Source organism: Pholis gunnellus, assembly GCF_910591455.1.
Source record: "Pholis gunnellus genome assembly, chromosome: 22".
Taxonomy (NCBI): Eukaryota; Metazoa; Chordata; class Actinopteri; order Perciformes; family Pholidae; genus Pholis; species Pholis gunnellus.
This window is the reverse complement of record NC_136549.1, coordinates 11,490,781-11,507,038: the sequence shown is the minus strand read 5'-3', so window position 1 is coordinate 11,507,038 and position 16,258 is coordinate 11,490,781. Positions and strand designations below refer to the sequence as shown.

Genomic DNA, 16,258 nt, shown 5'->3' with positions numbered 1-16,258 from the left:
TATCATGTCTCCCCCCCCGTTCATGCTCTTTCCATCTGACTTAGCCACATTAGCAGCTAAATTGAGAGTGACAGCGTGGAATGACGCTCTAATTTCCATTAGATAGGGCCTCCCAATTCCCCATCAAAGCACGTTAAGAGAGTTAATGTTTATGGCAAGTTAATGGACTTTGGGTGCATTTCCTCATTTCCCCCCCATTCCAACTGGAGTTTGTGTAATAATTATGACAATTACTTGCTACAAATGAGGTGCTCTAATGCCATTAGACAAAATGGCAAGCTAGGCCGCTGATGGAAGCCGGCTCATGTGTCGTGATCACAGTTTGTTAGCATGATGGTGCACAGGCACTTACCAGCTGGCGCTAGCTAATCGCCAGTGTTTTCTTTGCATAATGTGGGATGCTGTGGTTTAGCCTTTCACTTCAGGCCTACAGGGTGGGCGAACGAAAGGAATATTTACCTTAATATTTGTGGTTAGAAATAAAAGTGTTGGCCGCATCTCAGCTTTCAGGAGCCAATCATTTGCCTAGATTGAACTTGATTTATCCCGAGGGACGAGTACGGCAGCAAGGCAGCAATGAGCCAATATGTTTGTGGAGACCGAGTGGTATGCACAGGACGGTGTACGCTTGCATGGCATCGACAGAGCTGAGGAGAAACTGTGAGTCGCTAACTTAGAACGCCAGGAGTGGGTGGTGAAAAAAAAAAAAAAAAAGTGCCAGGCTTAATATAAAAACTCAGAAACACCAAGGGAACACAGAGTTATTGCAAGATTAACTTTTTTTCATTATCTCCTTGTTTGCGTTGCTCTGTTCTCTGCCTGGGAGGAATGCAGCGCCGACTCTACGCCCCAGCAACCAAGAGAGAACTCATACATTTCTGAATACAGTTATAGTCGGCATTATCAGTCCCTGTTAAAGCGCCGGCTACCAGTTTGAGCGTAATGAATGCCGTTCCCCTGCTGTGATGACGGAGATGCTGGGTGACTAATGGCACAGATAATGGGGGGGGGGGGGGGGGGGGGGGGGGGACGGGACAAGATAATTATAATGTTAGCAAGGGAAATGTATATTACGATCATAGCTTTAAAAGTGTTATGACATATAGGGCAAATAGCGAAATGTAGGTGTGTGTGTAAAGAGGCATCAGTGGTATGTTTGTCCTTTGTACAATAATTCGGATCAGCAGTTTCTGATGCGTTCAATTATACCATGTGTGTGTGTGTGTGTGCATGTGAGAGAATGATGCTAAAGACTTCATTATCAGCACAGGGAAAGTAAAATTGCAAACTGAAATCCACACACTTTGTTATCCAAAGAGATCGGTGTGTTTATCTCTGTAGTTCTCCTGATGTAAGCTTAGAACAAAGTCCTCCCTCTTACTCGCCGGTCTAATGTAGGGGAGCGTCTAAAGATCACGGGAACATACCACTGCTGGATCCGGGCGTGCTGAACTGGGATGAATCCAGAAGCTTGCGTGGGGTGGACAGGCTGCTGGCGTCCAACACAGGGATCGGAGATGCGTCTTTGGCCGTGGAGCTGGGAGGAGAAAAACAACCCAGAGATCCATAAGTCACGTTACTGAAGAACCGTATGACTTATAGCGTCTTTCATACACATACTAAAGTTTAGTATGCGCTAACAGAAACCTAACGTGGCCTTCTCTAACAAAAACAATCTAGTGTTGTACGAAATAAGCCACGCATCTATGGGTGGGATCGCTGCTGCTTTCCAATGAGCTATTTATCAAGCCTTAAGCCGGAGGTGGGAGCAACCCGGGTCCTTTAAGTCGGGCTGTATAAACACAGTGCATCTGCTAAGTGAGCGGGGTGTATGGAGGCTGGCTTGTTGTTAGAGGCAACCCAATACAGGAAGGCCAGGACCTGTCACTGGCTGACCCTCCGTAATAAATCACTGTACTTCAGCAAAGCCCCGCCACCGTAATTACTGCACCTCACACACACACACACACACACACACACACACACACACACACACACACACACACACACACACACACACACACACACACACACACACACACACACACACACACACACACACACACGCGTGTAAAAAGGGGCAAACAACACAACAGCATCAACGGTGTATTTCGAAGTCATCGTGCCAAATTATCCCTAATAAGTCACACAGCCGCATCATGAAACTAAGAAACTGGCCCTCGGGTCACGGAGGCAGAGCTTGTTATTCTCCTCGTGGCTGCAAAAGCTGCTTCTTTCAACTTTATATGTTGAATTCTCTCATCTTATTTATAAACTGCTAGTAATATATACACACACACACACATATATATACACAAGTCATGATATATAGATGTATGTGTTTATATAAGATGTTTCAAAGTGTATATCTCCCCAATGTCCTATGATTGAATTAGTGATGTTATCCTCTTTACAATAAATAATGTGTTTTTCGTCCGCCCCTTCGGAATTTCACAGCACGAAGAACAAACATGGTACAACAACAAGTTCTACACGGTCTCATTGTTTTTGGCAGTAATTGGCTTGGTTTTCATACAGTAAACAATTTGCAAGTTGTCCCAGCAATGGACCAGCGCATAACGATTACACGACGATACGGTCAAAAGTTTTCAAAGGAGGCTACATTTGTTATCATAATGTAGATAAAGGGCGAACAAGAAAGGCTTTTGGCACCTCCCACCAAACAAACTGGCTCATTCGACAGTGCCCACTCTTATACAGCCTAGTATATTAGTGCAAACACAAAGAAAATGAAACTAAACGTATTTCAATGTTCATTGTGTGGAACCATAGAAGCTACAGTTTAATCAAATCTTATAGGGATATTAACAAAGAGATCAAAATATAATCTCTACTGTATCTTAAAGGTATATTTGTTTTGACTAGTCATGCTCCAGTGCACAATACTGTGAGTCCTTGCACAATGATGGAAGCAATAATAAAACATTTTCACTTTTTTATTCATGCGAGGACATCTGGACCCCCAAAGGGGTAATCATATCATAAAAGTTTAAGAAAGCGCCCATTACCCTGGCAGGCGAGCAGCGTTTTTGTCCTTGTTCTTGTGTCCTAGGCGACTTGTGGACTTGATGTAGAGGTGTCGGTGCAGCTCATCAATGAGCACCAGGTGGATGTTGAGCTTTTTGCTGTGTAGCTCCAGGCGCAGATCTCCAAGCCCTTCCACCTGCAGCAGGGGGCCTTCCAAGGACTCCACGGCTGACACCTGCATAGGAGACGACAGAACAGCCAATCACAGGTCAGCCTGAGCTGTACATTTCAACTTCCAACCGTCATAAAACCAACGTGGGACGGCTGCACAGTCACTTGTTCCTCGTCTCCTACAAAACTCAATCTTAGACAATTATGGACAGGAAAAAAAACACAGGATCTCCACAACGCAGTATTGAATTCTTACCCAACAATAACTGCGTATGGGCCATACAGTGACAATACATTGAATTTATCATCACTCCAAATGTGATATGGTGTCTAATGGAAAGATGATTGTCATAATCAAATTGGCCAGTGCAAATGGTGAAGCTTCACTCCATACAATGAAGATGAACAACCACAATGTCAATACTACTATTGTTCATGGATTGAATAAACTATTAATACAATTCATTAATAATAAATCTTGTTTTCAATTGACCTATGACTATACATACAGTCTATGAAAAATATATTTCCTTCAAAATAATGATATAAAGTTGTCTCATGCTCTCCTGAGTCACCCACTCTCCCTCACTGCCTCCCTATTTCCTCCGTTTTCATTCGCAGCAGCGGTTGTGTCCCGTTTGCAATTAATAAATCTCAATGCCATTAAATAAGATGTGCCATCCTGTGTACTTACGTGTGTTGTATGTGGCCTTACTGTGTGTATTTCCAGGGCACTAATGGCCGGATGATAGCGCTGTGAAGGATATTTGCAGGGGCCAGGGCAGGACGGAAGGGAATGGGTAGCGGGGGGGACGGGGGACGCTGGGCAGAGTGCGTGGGTCAAGTGTGTGTTGATGCAAATGAGAGCCACATTAGTGACAAGATGAGCTGCATGATCAGCCCCCATTCGGTTTAATAGAATAACTCGGCATGCCTGCAAGGCTCTGCGTGTCCTCTGTGTGTGTGTGTGTGTGTGTGTGTGTGTGTGTACACACCTCCCAGATGTGTCCGTGTATGATTATATGTGTATGATTGTACGACTGTAAATCATTTAACACTTAAGTGTCTGTATGTGTAGATGTGTGTGGGGGGGGGGGGGGGGGTTCTCATTACCATTGGGCTGGGAAGACAGAGCAAGGCTGGTTAACATCATTAGGGGGCCGGGCCTGTCAGCGTAATGAGGGAGAGGAAGCCTCTCGTGAATTTGCTCAGAAGCAAGAGACATTGTGAGAAGGATAGGGTGGGGAAGAGAGTATGACAGGTTATCACTAGCTCTGAGCTCCGGGTGGGGGGGGGGGGGGGGTAGTTTTATGTGTGTGCACCTGGGTTTTGTGACACTAAAGGAAACAGGAAATGAGAGAGAGGATACAGAAGAGGAGAGGACATTTTCTGGAACCAAAGCCAGTCTCGTTTTAACCAAACCCATGGGGTCTAAAACTGCCATTCAATAGCAGACAGAGAGCATAGTCTGAATTCTAATTGTCAACCCTTAGAGATAAGGCTCACATAAACGCACTCACACACAATGTGAGAGCAAGAGACAGTGAAGGAGAGAGAGAGAGAGGCGAGGAAGTTTATTCCTGGCTAGTCTGTACTCTCGCCACAGTACACAGCACACATATAATAATAAAGATATATACCGCATGAGTCAGTAAGCGCAAACCGTTCACAACTTTTTGTTAAAGAAAGAATAAAAGACGGGGGAAGAAATCGATTATTAAAAAAAGGAGTGGAAGAAGCAACAGAAGGCGGAAGAGAAAGCCAGGGAGTCGTTTAATCTGACAGATGAGAGCGGTAACGAGTGACAGCGTGAGGGGAATAAACACTTCAGGGACGCTCAGAGAAGTGACACCGGCAGTATGCGGTTACACCGAGGGAGTGCGTCTACGCTGCATACAGTAAATCAGGAGGAAATGCATATTGTCACAGAAACCTAATTGTCATATTCGATGACATTATTGCTTTGGCCAGTTTTAAGTTAAGTTTGTTTTGAGAGATTTTTCACACTCACACAACTTTCAATACACACTCCAAATACATTTAACAGGGTTCTGTGCACCAAGCAGGCATTTTGTTTGTATACCTTTTCATAAGTAAGGCAATATTTTGAAACAAGAATCACATGACTTTTATGAGTAAACAATACCCGAACAAACAAAGCCATTACTTGCAATCATCAACTTGCTCAAAAGCAACATACACCGAGTATCCGGTATGTATGCAAGTATGTTAATAAAGATATTATTTTAGCTCACAAAGTTCATTTAGTCCATCACGTCAAAAGTGCAGGAAGTGAGAATAAATGTGGAAAGTTGGAGGACTTCTGTGTTAGTTCACAAACATATCTTTTTTTATATTTGTTAAAATATATATTTTTTAGAAACCTGGTGTCTGAGGCTGGTCCCTGGACTGTACTGAGCTATCTGCCCGTCCTACCCATCTGCTTACCTGCGTGCACTCTGCCCGTGCACTCTTTGCGTGTTACCGGAGTCTCGTTGTGTGCGTTCATTATGACATGTTAACATTCACAATGAGCATTCTGGAGGAGTGGCTCTGGAGGAAGACCTGAAGGGACGGGCTGTCGTTGGAAAACAGTTGGCGACACTGGGCTGAGTTTTAACATCCAACGTACTCTTGCTGGTTTTCTCCTATGTTGCCTGTCCAGGCTTTAAGTGCGGCTTATTTAAAGTGGATTTTCCATAAATCATTTATTCATGAACTGCATAAATATGTTACCAAAGCAAAAGGTAAAACGAATGCATCCAAGAGCATTCTGATATGTAGAGGCGTATAAAAATGTCCTTTAATGTATGCTTTTTACATACCAACGGAAGCGCACTATCCTGATCAAGTAAAGTATTAGAAGTGTGCAAAGACAGCGGCGGAGCGTCCAACTGACTTTGAACTTTGCACAACCTTTCAAATGCGCCGTACTGACTGAGCACAGGTTGAATGAAATTCCACTTCTTTCCACCCCCACACAGAGGATTCTTCGTGGTCTTTTGGGCATATCATCATCATCCCTCTTCTTTTTTTCCCTCCTCTTCAGATAACCCCATTTCAGCAAACTAATTATTACCAAAGTCGAAAAAGGAAGATGTGTGGGTGTGACAGAGAAGGGAGAGAGGAAGGAAAAAAGGAGCAGAGGGATCACAGAGTCCGGTCGTTTGGTCCTCAGTACCATCCTTTTCGGCTCCCCTGCCAAGCATTCAGCAAAACACACATCAAAAGAACCAGAGCACACGCAAACACACACACCTGCAGCGCCTCCACTGCACTTAGATGATGTTCTATTGAAGTGAAAGAGCTGCACCCAGCGGACTGTTAGAGCTAGAAAAGGATTCTTTAGAGAGATGAGAGGTGCCAGGAAATCAATCTTAGCATTAACACTTCATAGACAGCGGTGTTTATGTATGTGTACTGCACACACCGCGGGACTCAGAAGAAGCATCAGTTTCCCCCCCGAAGGCATTTACATAAAGACTTCAACTTCAAAAACAAAACAACATTCTGTTCCTTTTTTTTTACATTTCTCACTTTCTGATTGCTTACTATCAAACTAAAAACATATTTGGTGAGCAAATCTATTTCTTTTTTTCTGCCTCTCTATATAACCGAATGTCTTCACTACGACCACGTCTCCGGTCCATGAGTCTACTCACCAGCATATCTGTGGCGTGAAGGTAGTGCTTGCTGGCCATATAGGCCACCAGCCGCTGAGGCACCTGCTTGATGCTCTCGATTTCATCCAGCAGCTGGAGGACGTGCTTGTGCTCGATGCCCTCTATCCACAGCTTCCTCAGCTCGTCCCGTTTGCAGTGGAGCAGCATCTTACAAGACAGGAGGTTCTCCTTCACCTGCAGGAAATGAGGGAGTTAACATTTTTAAAAAGTAGGACAACAATAAAATACCACCAGGCACATTGTATGTGCAGCAGCACCAATACACAAAAGAAAGAAGAAAAAAAAAAGAAAGTACATAATTCATATGTAATCAGTGTAGAGGGAATGCAGATGAAAGTGATCATCTCCCTTGAAACACTTGATTTGCTGGCGTGCATTAAAACCTTTTTTTTTTTTTTTTGGAGGAGTTATTTTTGGCCTTGCACACCTACACAGGTGTTTCCACTTCTGGCTGATTAGCTTAGCTGATTGGATGTTGGGCAGAGCTACAGAGCTGCAGCCACCTAGAGTGTCTCTCCCTTCTGTGATGGGGAGTATGCAGTGTTTAAAAGCAGATGGAAGGAAAATGACACAAACACACATGTCAAATTGTCTCCTGTCTGCAGGCCTATGCAATGGTGACCGTTAAAATGTAGAAGTCATCATTTTAAGACGGAACCGTGCCAGCACACCGTAGTTAAAATGCAGGGTTTTTTTTCGTGGAAATGAAGTCAGTCTTTTAGTCTTTAGCCGAAAAACTGAGATAAGAAAGCTTTCATGTATGAAGAGACAAATTATATAAAAATTGTCTTGTTTTGTTTTTAATTACACAACTTAAGAGTCACTCCATCGGACACAAAGTACGCATGAATACCAGTAATGGTTTTCCTCATTTTTTTGTCACTAAGTCTCTCATTTTACCTGTTTGATCTTGTTGCGGGAGCTGGTGATGCGCTCGGTGATGCTCTGGTAAGTCCTGATGGCGGTGGTGAGTTCGGCATAATGCTGAACAATCAGCTCATCTAAATCCCTGTCGCTCGTCTCAAAGGCTTCCTCCAGACGACCCTTCTCCGTCTCCCTGTCCTGCACATCGTCACTGCTGGACAAAGTCCTGTATTGGAGAAGGGGGAACCGAAAGGTAGATTCATCAATGTTGAAGTGGAGAGCAGAGACCCTCAATTACAAGCTGGGTTTTAGCAAAGTAGGAGCTTACATAAAGCACTTGAAGGCAGCATGAGGTAGAGGGAGAAAACAGACTTTGTGCGCCAACATACCCTACAGTATCAGACAGCATGGCAACATGAACAGCTACATTTAGGGAATGGAATTTGCAGCTAAAATGTCAGGTCACCTGCCACCATGGCAGAAAGGTTTCCCTTATATTAAGAGATGTTCAGTGACCTGCCACAGTGGCAGGTGAGCAAAAAATGTCAGCTCCTGGGTACATTCATACTGTAACAAATGAGTCCAACAGCAGCTTAAGTAGTGGTCAGTGTTGCCAGATCAGATTGCTGGTTTTCAGCCCAATCACAAGTGAAAATCCACCCAGTTCAATAAATAGAGTCCAAACCATAACCTTGCCACAAGCTCAAGTAAATTTGTAAAACTGTAACATGTGCAATAAAAACAAAGCTTCATATTATGACAGCCAAAGATAAATGTTGGATAAATAGGCTATCGCAACCCACGAAGAGTGCAGCCAGACAACCAAATACACAAATAGAAATTGCCAATGGTGACGTGAAGGTAAGTAGGTCCTCCATTGTCCTTAATAACAATTGAATACAACTTATGTCAATCTGGCAACACTGACAGTGGTGTTGTCTAATTAAGTATCTCTTCTTCACATATTTGGCAGAAGATGTGAAGATGCTCCTCTGATCCTCACTTATAAGGCGTGTGGATATTCCTGGCCTCCGCTTTGGGAACCCTTTAACCCTTTCCCATCATGTCCATGTTCACTTTCCTCTCTCCAAACGAGTTTTACAAGAGGAAGTAAGGTTGACTACAGCTGTCCAAACCGTTAGTTGCACACAGTCACAGTATCTGCAGTGATTGCCTCTTATGTAATACTTTGTCGTGCAGAACATGTTTCCTCCAGTTAAGATTATTTTATTAAAACATCGCCTTTTGTGACACGAATAATATTTGAGTTTCAAATTTGCAAAAGAGCCACGTACGGTGGCCTATATTTAACCTTTTCTGCTGCTCCAGGAGTGAATAAAAAAACTGATATTAATATTAACTTACATTTACTCCTTAAATTAATAATGAAAATGAAAATAGCAAAGGTGTGAGCTCTAATTTCTCACATACAACCAACAATACAGGAAGGATGTTGCTATCGTAGCTTTAGCATAAAAGCTAGCTGTCAACCCGTTAGAGAGCAAATACGAGAATAGTTCAAAAGCTGTCTGACTTCTTTTAAACGCTGTATAGTTTATATAATGTCTGTGACAAACCTTACCTTATGACAGAGATAAGAAGACCAGAGGGGTCTTTGTTTTTGCTAACTGCACTCCTGTATCTCCCAGTCTCAGCTGCCATTTTTCCAGCTGCGGCACCCAAACAGGAAGACAGAAGCACGAGCCGGTGATGTGGAGGAAGGAACTCTGGGAGTTGTAGTTTTAACACGGAAAGTAGTCCTGTCATCGTCGGTGCACATTTTTATAAATTCTGCTTTGGTCACAGTCACACATTTGAAGCGTATCTGCTCTACTCAGCAATTTAACTTTTTTTTATCATAAAATATAATTGAAGATAAATCAGCCATTCAATTAATCACATTTAAATGTAATATCATTTTGTATTTATTTTGTATTGATCTCCATCAACAGGGATCTGTTTCATGGCACAAGTCCAGTGTGTTGTGCACAATGGTACAGTCAGATACTGATTCCGGCTCCTGTGTGGCAGGTTCTTTTTTTTTTTATCACAATGAAAAACTTTTTCATTGTAACATTTTCAATCCAGTCCTCTTGAAACTGATAAAGGAAAGGTTGAGCAGAGAAAAAAGGAGGGAGACAGTGTGTGTCAGTGAGTTAATAGCCTCCCCCATTTAGAACATATAGTGGTGGATTTGGCAGGGCTCTCCTGCGCTGTATCTCTGGCAATCTCTGCTGTACCAATAAGAATGGGAGAGGGCATTGATTCCGGACCAAAGAGGGTCGATTCCCAGCAGCCTGGATCCTGATTGATGCTCTGGTGGACTGACGAGATAACATTGTGGGTGATCTTTGTGTCTCTTGTTAAAGAAACAATCGCTGTGTCACGCGGGAGCCACAGTTTTTCTTCTGAAGGCGCCCAGCCTCCCAGGTCCAAGTTTAATTTTGAAGTTCTTATCACCTTTTCCTGCAGCCTGTGTGCCATCAGTCCAACTAATCTACAGGGCTTCTTTTCTCCAATAACGCAGCACCAAGGTCATTTCTTTCAGCTTGAAGTGTGTTTGGACAGTAGGTGATTGCTTTGACTGACTGACCTGCGTGTGGATTAATCACAAGGGCAATAAGGTCTTTGTAGGACATGCCTTTATGATCTGTTACAATAGATCGAAATGCAAATGATGCATCTCAATTGCTTTGTGTCCTTTATCTAAGGTTCAGTAAAGAATATATATAGAAGGCAATGTTTACAGCACTTTGAATAATAGTGCAGCCACTTAAAAAAGAAAAGTTAATTTATTCAACTTAAAAGTTGAATTACATAATGTGACATAATGCAGCTCTAGGGAACTGCAGCTGATGATTACGGGAGAGGAGCTCTACAAGCGAAAGCAGGTTCTTTCCCTCAAATATGATTCTTGTGGTCGTTTAATTATTCATGTCATTGGTTTTGGGAATTTACTTTTTATGTAGTCTATTGGTTTTTATTAAGTGATGAGTCACTTTTAATGTATGCTAGCTTTGATAGTTATTGTGAGAGAAATACTACAGAAACATAAGAAGTTTGTGTACATACAGTATTTTCACCTTTCCAAAAACACCCTGTGGAAACGTATAACAAGATGCTGTCCACTGGTGATTAAGTAGATACGTCTTTACTTGTTTCCATGGAAATGTGGTTTAGGGAAACAGCAAAACAGTGCATCTGTTACGTTCTCTCTGGACTTATCTAATCTTGGATTGGATCAAACGAAACATGTGCCTCATATCTCCAACTTAATGCACCACCTTAAAGGATACAGCACCAAACTCATTTTATATTTTAGGTTTTATCTCATTGCTTTACCAGACATGCTTGATTCTACTGATATCTTCACTGATAGGAGCGCTCAAGTTTGCAGAGATGACAAAGAAATTAAATTGGATAAGAATTTATGGATATCTAATGTGGAATCAACTCAAGCACCATTAGATCAAGGCAAAGTAAGAGCTATTGCCAAAAGTAGTAATAATACATCAAAGTTAAGCGGATAAAGCAAGTAAATATCTCTTCTATCAACTTTTCAGGAACTAAGTTTCCATTTAGGACATGCATGGTAAGATGGTAATGATTTTTACCGTCTTCGTTGTTGGTGTTGGAGTCACCGCTTCACGTCATCTGTTGTGAAGTCAATTCTTTTCAGGACAAACCATCACATTCACAGTGATGGATAGCCTCTCATTCACGCTAAAGTCCTTTCTACATCCTTAGCTTTCTTATCCAATGTGCTCATTTGATGTTTATGTGTTACTACTGTTAAATAGTTTTATATTACAATATGTATTTCCGATAAAAGGTCTTTATTGTGCAAAATATTTGTATGTCAGCCCTCTGCGTGTATTAAATTATTCAATAACATTACAGCATACACCAACACAATGAATTCTTAAAAGGGTTTTCATTCTTTTATGCTTGCGCAGCATTGCAACACAATACAGAAAAAATTCAAAAACACGAAAAATCAGCAGAAAAGAGCATTATAAAAAACGGTATTAGATTATTGTCTGAATGATATATTAAAGTTTGGAGGATTATTTTTATGAACTGTCATTCCTCATAATGTCCTCTCCTGGAAGCGTGTCAAATCTCCTGCTTCAATTTTATGTCCTACAAGGCTGTGTTTTTGAAATGGAAATGATGTATCATAAGGCATTTGAAAACATAAGAAAATAAATATATATAAAAAACAAGAATTCATCTGATTAAAATGAATCGATACAATAATATTAATAGCATTATTAGCAGAATAAAAACAATTGCAAACAAGAGTTTCAGACAGAATTTGCTAACAAAGTATGTAGTGCACTGTCCTATTGTCTTAGAGGAAGAGCCTGTAAGTACAATGACTTCTGCACAAGACAGAGTTCATATCTGCTCTTTGTGGAACTGAAGAATCAGCAGAGGGCTTAATGTTCCAAAGTCACCAGCAGCCTGTTTTGCTGTTCGGTCTACAATCTAAAACAGGTCACTTCAAGCCTCTCTTGTCCATCACTCATTCTGATCACTTGCTTGTTGCTGCTTCTAAATTGTTCCAAATAGTTGGATGCTCACCAGTGTTGTTAACGCATATGCTTTGTTCCTGCAAGCTTACCCCAACCATGTTTCATCTCTCTTCAGTCGTCGATTATTTCCCTGCTTGCCTTGCCCCTTTGGATTTGTGTGTCGGTTTTGACTGGCTGCCTGCTGCTGACTGTAAGCCTCCTCACTAGCAAGTAAAGCCGTCTTTTATTACATTAGTTCTGCTTCATGAGTCTGCTTTTGGGTCCATGAACTGTCCACATCAGTGGTGCTGACTGAAGGATTTCTTTTTGTTGTTGTATTCCCCCATCCCCTCCACTGGGAGCAGAGGGCAGGTTTAGAAAAATGAATAGCAATACTCCGACACTCATTGTGGAAAATGAATTCAACAGCATTTTTTGTTCACGCATTAATTGCCAGGATTAAATGCGCTGCTATACAAATAACAATTACACACACTGGGATAAATAGCAGCATGTGTTGATGTGTTTCCAAAAAAGTGAGGAAAGACAACAATGACGAGCAGAGACATACTAGAAATCATCAATGCATGGCAGAGAGAGACAGCAGAATATGGAAATTGTAGATGAACTTCAGTATAAGTGGCTGGCATGGATTGTGAGGATTTTGAAGAGTCAAGAGTTGCCATGAACAATGTCCACTAAATGTATATGTGAAGAAGAAATAAGAGCTTCAGGACACAAAAACGACACGCCCGCCAACCAATTCTCAGGATGTTGGAATATTTCTGAAGTAAACTACATCAGAAAATAACCACTGACACTGGTCATGTAGTGGGTCTATGTTTCCCTCTCTAGTCACTCTACTTCTATTCTCATTGCAGATCTTTCACCATTTCAGGGGCTGTCTTTGATATTCCTGACAGATTTGCCAACTTATATTGACTTGTGTAAATTCAATTTACCTGCCCTCTATTTACTCAAGTTTTTCTATTTTTTGTCAGCTTAATTGTTGTTATGGTGCAAGGCTATACATTGGCTAGTCCTGTGTTCATTCAAAGTATGTTTTATGTCTTATCACAATATAGATTATAACCTACTTTGGGGGGGAAAAAACTAACAGTTAATGTCACAACTAGCTCTATCTTGCTATTCAAAAGCCATACATCAAACACTGAATGCACTGATGCTGTCAATAGTGCTGCTCCACTCCTCAGAGCGGCTCCACTACTTCCACCCTACCGCTCACGATCAACGACCAATGAGAACCGCTGATGTTAGGACGAGGATCACGCTTCTGTCCAATCAACTCGCACGTTGTTCACGCGCGTCATGCTAAGGAAGTGCGTTCCTTCCGAAGCGGTGGCGTGTGTGTTGTGGGCCCTAGCCAGCTATACCTGGCTCTCACGCAATTATACTTCACGAAAGCCCGACAGTGGATGTCAGTCTTCCATATTACATGTAGATAACTGACACTTTGACAACCTGCGGTCTGAGAATGGGAGCGAACAGCAGTACCCGCCGCGTATCGTTTGAGTCAGATGAGAACGAGAACATATCAGTGGTGAAGGGCATACGGGTAAGTGACAGTATACAAACATGATTAGTGTTGAGTAAACAGGTGCGTCGTGACTGCTTTAAACCAATATAAGGTAATCCAATAATGTACTAGGCTGTATCGTAAATGCTAACTTAACAACACTGCTAAATGGCTCGTCTTAAAGCAGCTATGCTAAGTTATGCAAGCAGACTCCTGGCAGCCTGACTTGCCATCTTAGAGCTAGGTTAATGTAAAGGAGCATGCAATTCCACAATGCATTGGAAATAGCCGCAGCAGTGGCTCGTGCAGTTAACTTTCCAATGTCCTTCTGGGAATGTTGACATTGACGTCACTGGCCTCGTGCTCTGCTGTCTGTCTGTCACTCAATGTATGAATGAAACCGACTTAAACCAGACAGGCTGTTCTATCCTGGATTAAATGTAATGTTGTTATTTGGGGGTGCTGGTTTAATTAAAGGTGCATGTATGTACACGGAGTGAGCTGTCAGCTGATGTTAAATATAGATTGAGAGGCTTTAGTCGATCAGATAAGACTTCAGTTGCATGACTGTCTATTATTAGTCAGTAGGCCAAGTGCGCTAATGTTATCTTTAAATGAGGTGTAATCCTGTTTATGTCAATGCTGTGATGTTTGCATAAACTGATTTAATTGCAAAGCTTTGTCTTCTAATGTCTAGTCTATCCACGGGACCAGTTTTGGGAAATATTTGTTTTGAGTGTCGGATGAGAAGATATGAAGTATGAAGTGAAAAACCTGAAGACGACTAGATTAGCACAAAGTCTTTAAAGCAGGGGAAACGCACAAAGTATTTGTATATGAGATATAACCGCTTAGTTATGTCAAACTATTTCATTAAATCCACCTCATTCCTCCTGAAACTTTTCTCCCACTTTCCTTTGCAGCTTTCTGAGAATGTCATCAACCGCATGAGGGAGCCTGATGCTCCTCCGAAACTCCAACATGCTCCCTCTCCACCCACCCTCACTCCTTCTCCTCTCCTGCAGCCAGTTCCTCCCCTCTTTGATCCCATCACCTCCTTGCCTCCACCCCCTCCTCTTGTCGAACCCGTTGCACCTCCAGCTCCTCCTCCACCAGCTCCGTCTGCCACAGAGACTGTGGCTGCACCTCCACCACCTCCTCCTAAGGAACAGGTAGCAGCACCCACCATCACTGACATGGTGCTTCCACCCGCGGCTGCCGCTAATGCTGTCGCTGCTCCTGCTTATGAGCCTGTGGCGGCACCTCCGCCCCCCGCTCCTGCTGCTGTTGAGCCAGTCATTTTGCCAACATCTGTCCCTCCTCTTGCTCCCATTGCTCCCCCGGTTCTTGCTCCCTGCCCTGCCCCAGCTGTGGTGGAAGTGATCGCTCCGCTTGCTCCTCCTCCCCTTGCTCCTCCTCCCCTTGCGATCGAACCCTCTCCTCTTCCCGTAAATCAATGTATTGCTTCTTCTCCTCCAGTAATCGAACCCATTGCTCCTTCATCTGTAGCTGAGCCCATACCACCTCCTCTTCCTGTCAAGATGGAATCCCTCATTGCTCTCCCTCTTCCCGAACCGGAACCCCTCTCTTCCCCTCCTGTTTTTGAGTCTGTCGCCATCCTGCTTCATCCTTCAGGGGACACTTTGTCCCCGCAGCCTGCTGAGCCATTTGCTGCACCTCCCCTGCCCGAGTATAGCGCACCTTGTGAACCAGTTGCACCTCCTCCTCAGCCCCCGGTGGACCCAGTATCCCTCGCTCCTGTCCCTGAGCCACTGGTAGCGCCTGAGTCAATTTCGGTCCCACCACCACCACCTGCTGCAGCAGCCGGTGAGTTTTATTCTGATACCGATGAAAATCAGTATTTGTAGTACATTTACAAGGTAGTTTAATCAATGTTAAGGAACAGAAGATTACAGAATATATGGAATGGATCATTTAGTTGTGTGAGGATTTACTTAGTGCTTAGTTTTCTTCGATGTCTGAATCTCCTCTAACTTCCATTAGTTTTTCCTTGATTCGTGCAGTTCTGATTTTAGACCCATGGAAGCTGCTGGACAAATGTGTGCCTTGTTTCTTCTGACAAGAGACGGGAGTTAATGCTCAGAAACCGCAGCAATTAATTGATCTTGGTGGCTCATTTTATCCTGAAATGTAATCGGCGCTCCTTCAGTGGAACGTTAATTAAAAGGCAAAGGTTATGAGGGAGGATTTGTTTAAAGTCCAGCTACATTGAATTCTAATGTTTATTGTGTGGGTGTTTACTTTGAGCCACCCGAAGCTTTTTGTGTCCAACTTTTCTCGCAGATTGTAATTACTCTTCATTTTCAAAATGGGCCTCACAGCAGCCGTGGTCATATTATGATTCATTGCCATCCCCTAACTGTTAATGAAATGATTAATTCTTTCTTTTATTAATGTTAATACCTTAACGCCGTAATTAGCGGCCCTCCGTTCTGCCTCGTCACAGTGGAGCTCGAGCTGTCATGGTGGCCCTTCTC

The 16,258-nt window shown here is 42.8% G+C and overlaps 2 protein-coding genes across 4 annotated transcripts in view; one reads left to right on the top strand and one right to left on the bottom strand.

The window, feature by feature from the left end:
* Window positions 1-9,389, bottom strand: part of exoc4 (exocyst complex component 4) — a 91,876-nt gene extending 82,487 nt beyond the window's left edge. Inside the window, exons 1-5 of one of the 2 annotated variants that reach the window (XM_079183461.1) lie at window positions 9,289-9,389; window positions 7,743-7,932; window positions 6,822-7,016; window positions 3,030-3,223; window positions 1,428-1,537 (exon numbers count right to left, since the gene is read on the bottom strand). In XM_079183461.1, coding sequence (XP_079039587.1) covers window positions 1,428-1,537; window positions 3,030-3,223; window positions 6,822-7,016; window positions 7,743-7,932; window positions 9,289-9,368 — 769 coding nt within the window. In that variant the 5' untranslated portion in view covers window positions 9,369-9,389. The remainder of the gene's footprint in view (window positions 1-1,427; window positions 1,538-3,029; window positions 3,224-6,821; window positions 7,017-7,742; window positions 7,933-9,288) is intronic. The other variant, XM_079183460.1, reaches the window with a different exon arrangement.
* Window positions 9,390-13,579: 4,190 nt separating this feature from the next.
* The window catches only part of chchd3a (coiled-coil-helix-coiled-coil-helix domain containing 3a), a 55,718-nt gene continuing 53,039 nt past the window's right edge, over window positions 13,580-16,258 (top strand). For both annotated transcript variants that reach the window (XM_079183971.1, XM_079183970.1), the window contains exons 1-3: window positions 13,580-13,799; window positions 14,684-14,932; window positions 15,491-15,587. In XM_079183971.1, the coding sequence (XP_079040097.1) occupies window positions 13,719-13,799; window positions 14,684-14,932; window positions 15,491-15,587 (427 nt within the window). In that variant the 5' untranslated portion in view covers window positions 13,580-13,718. The remainder of the gene's footprint in view (window positions 13,800-14,683; window positions 14,933-15,490; window positions 15,588-16,258) is intronic.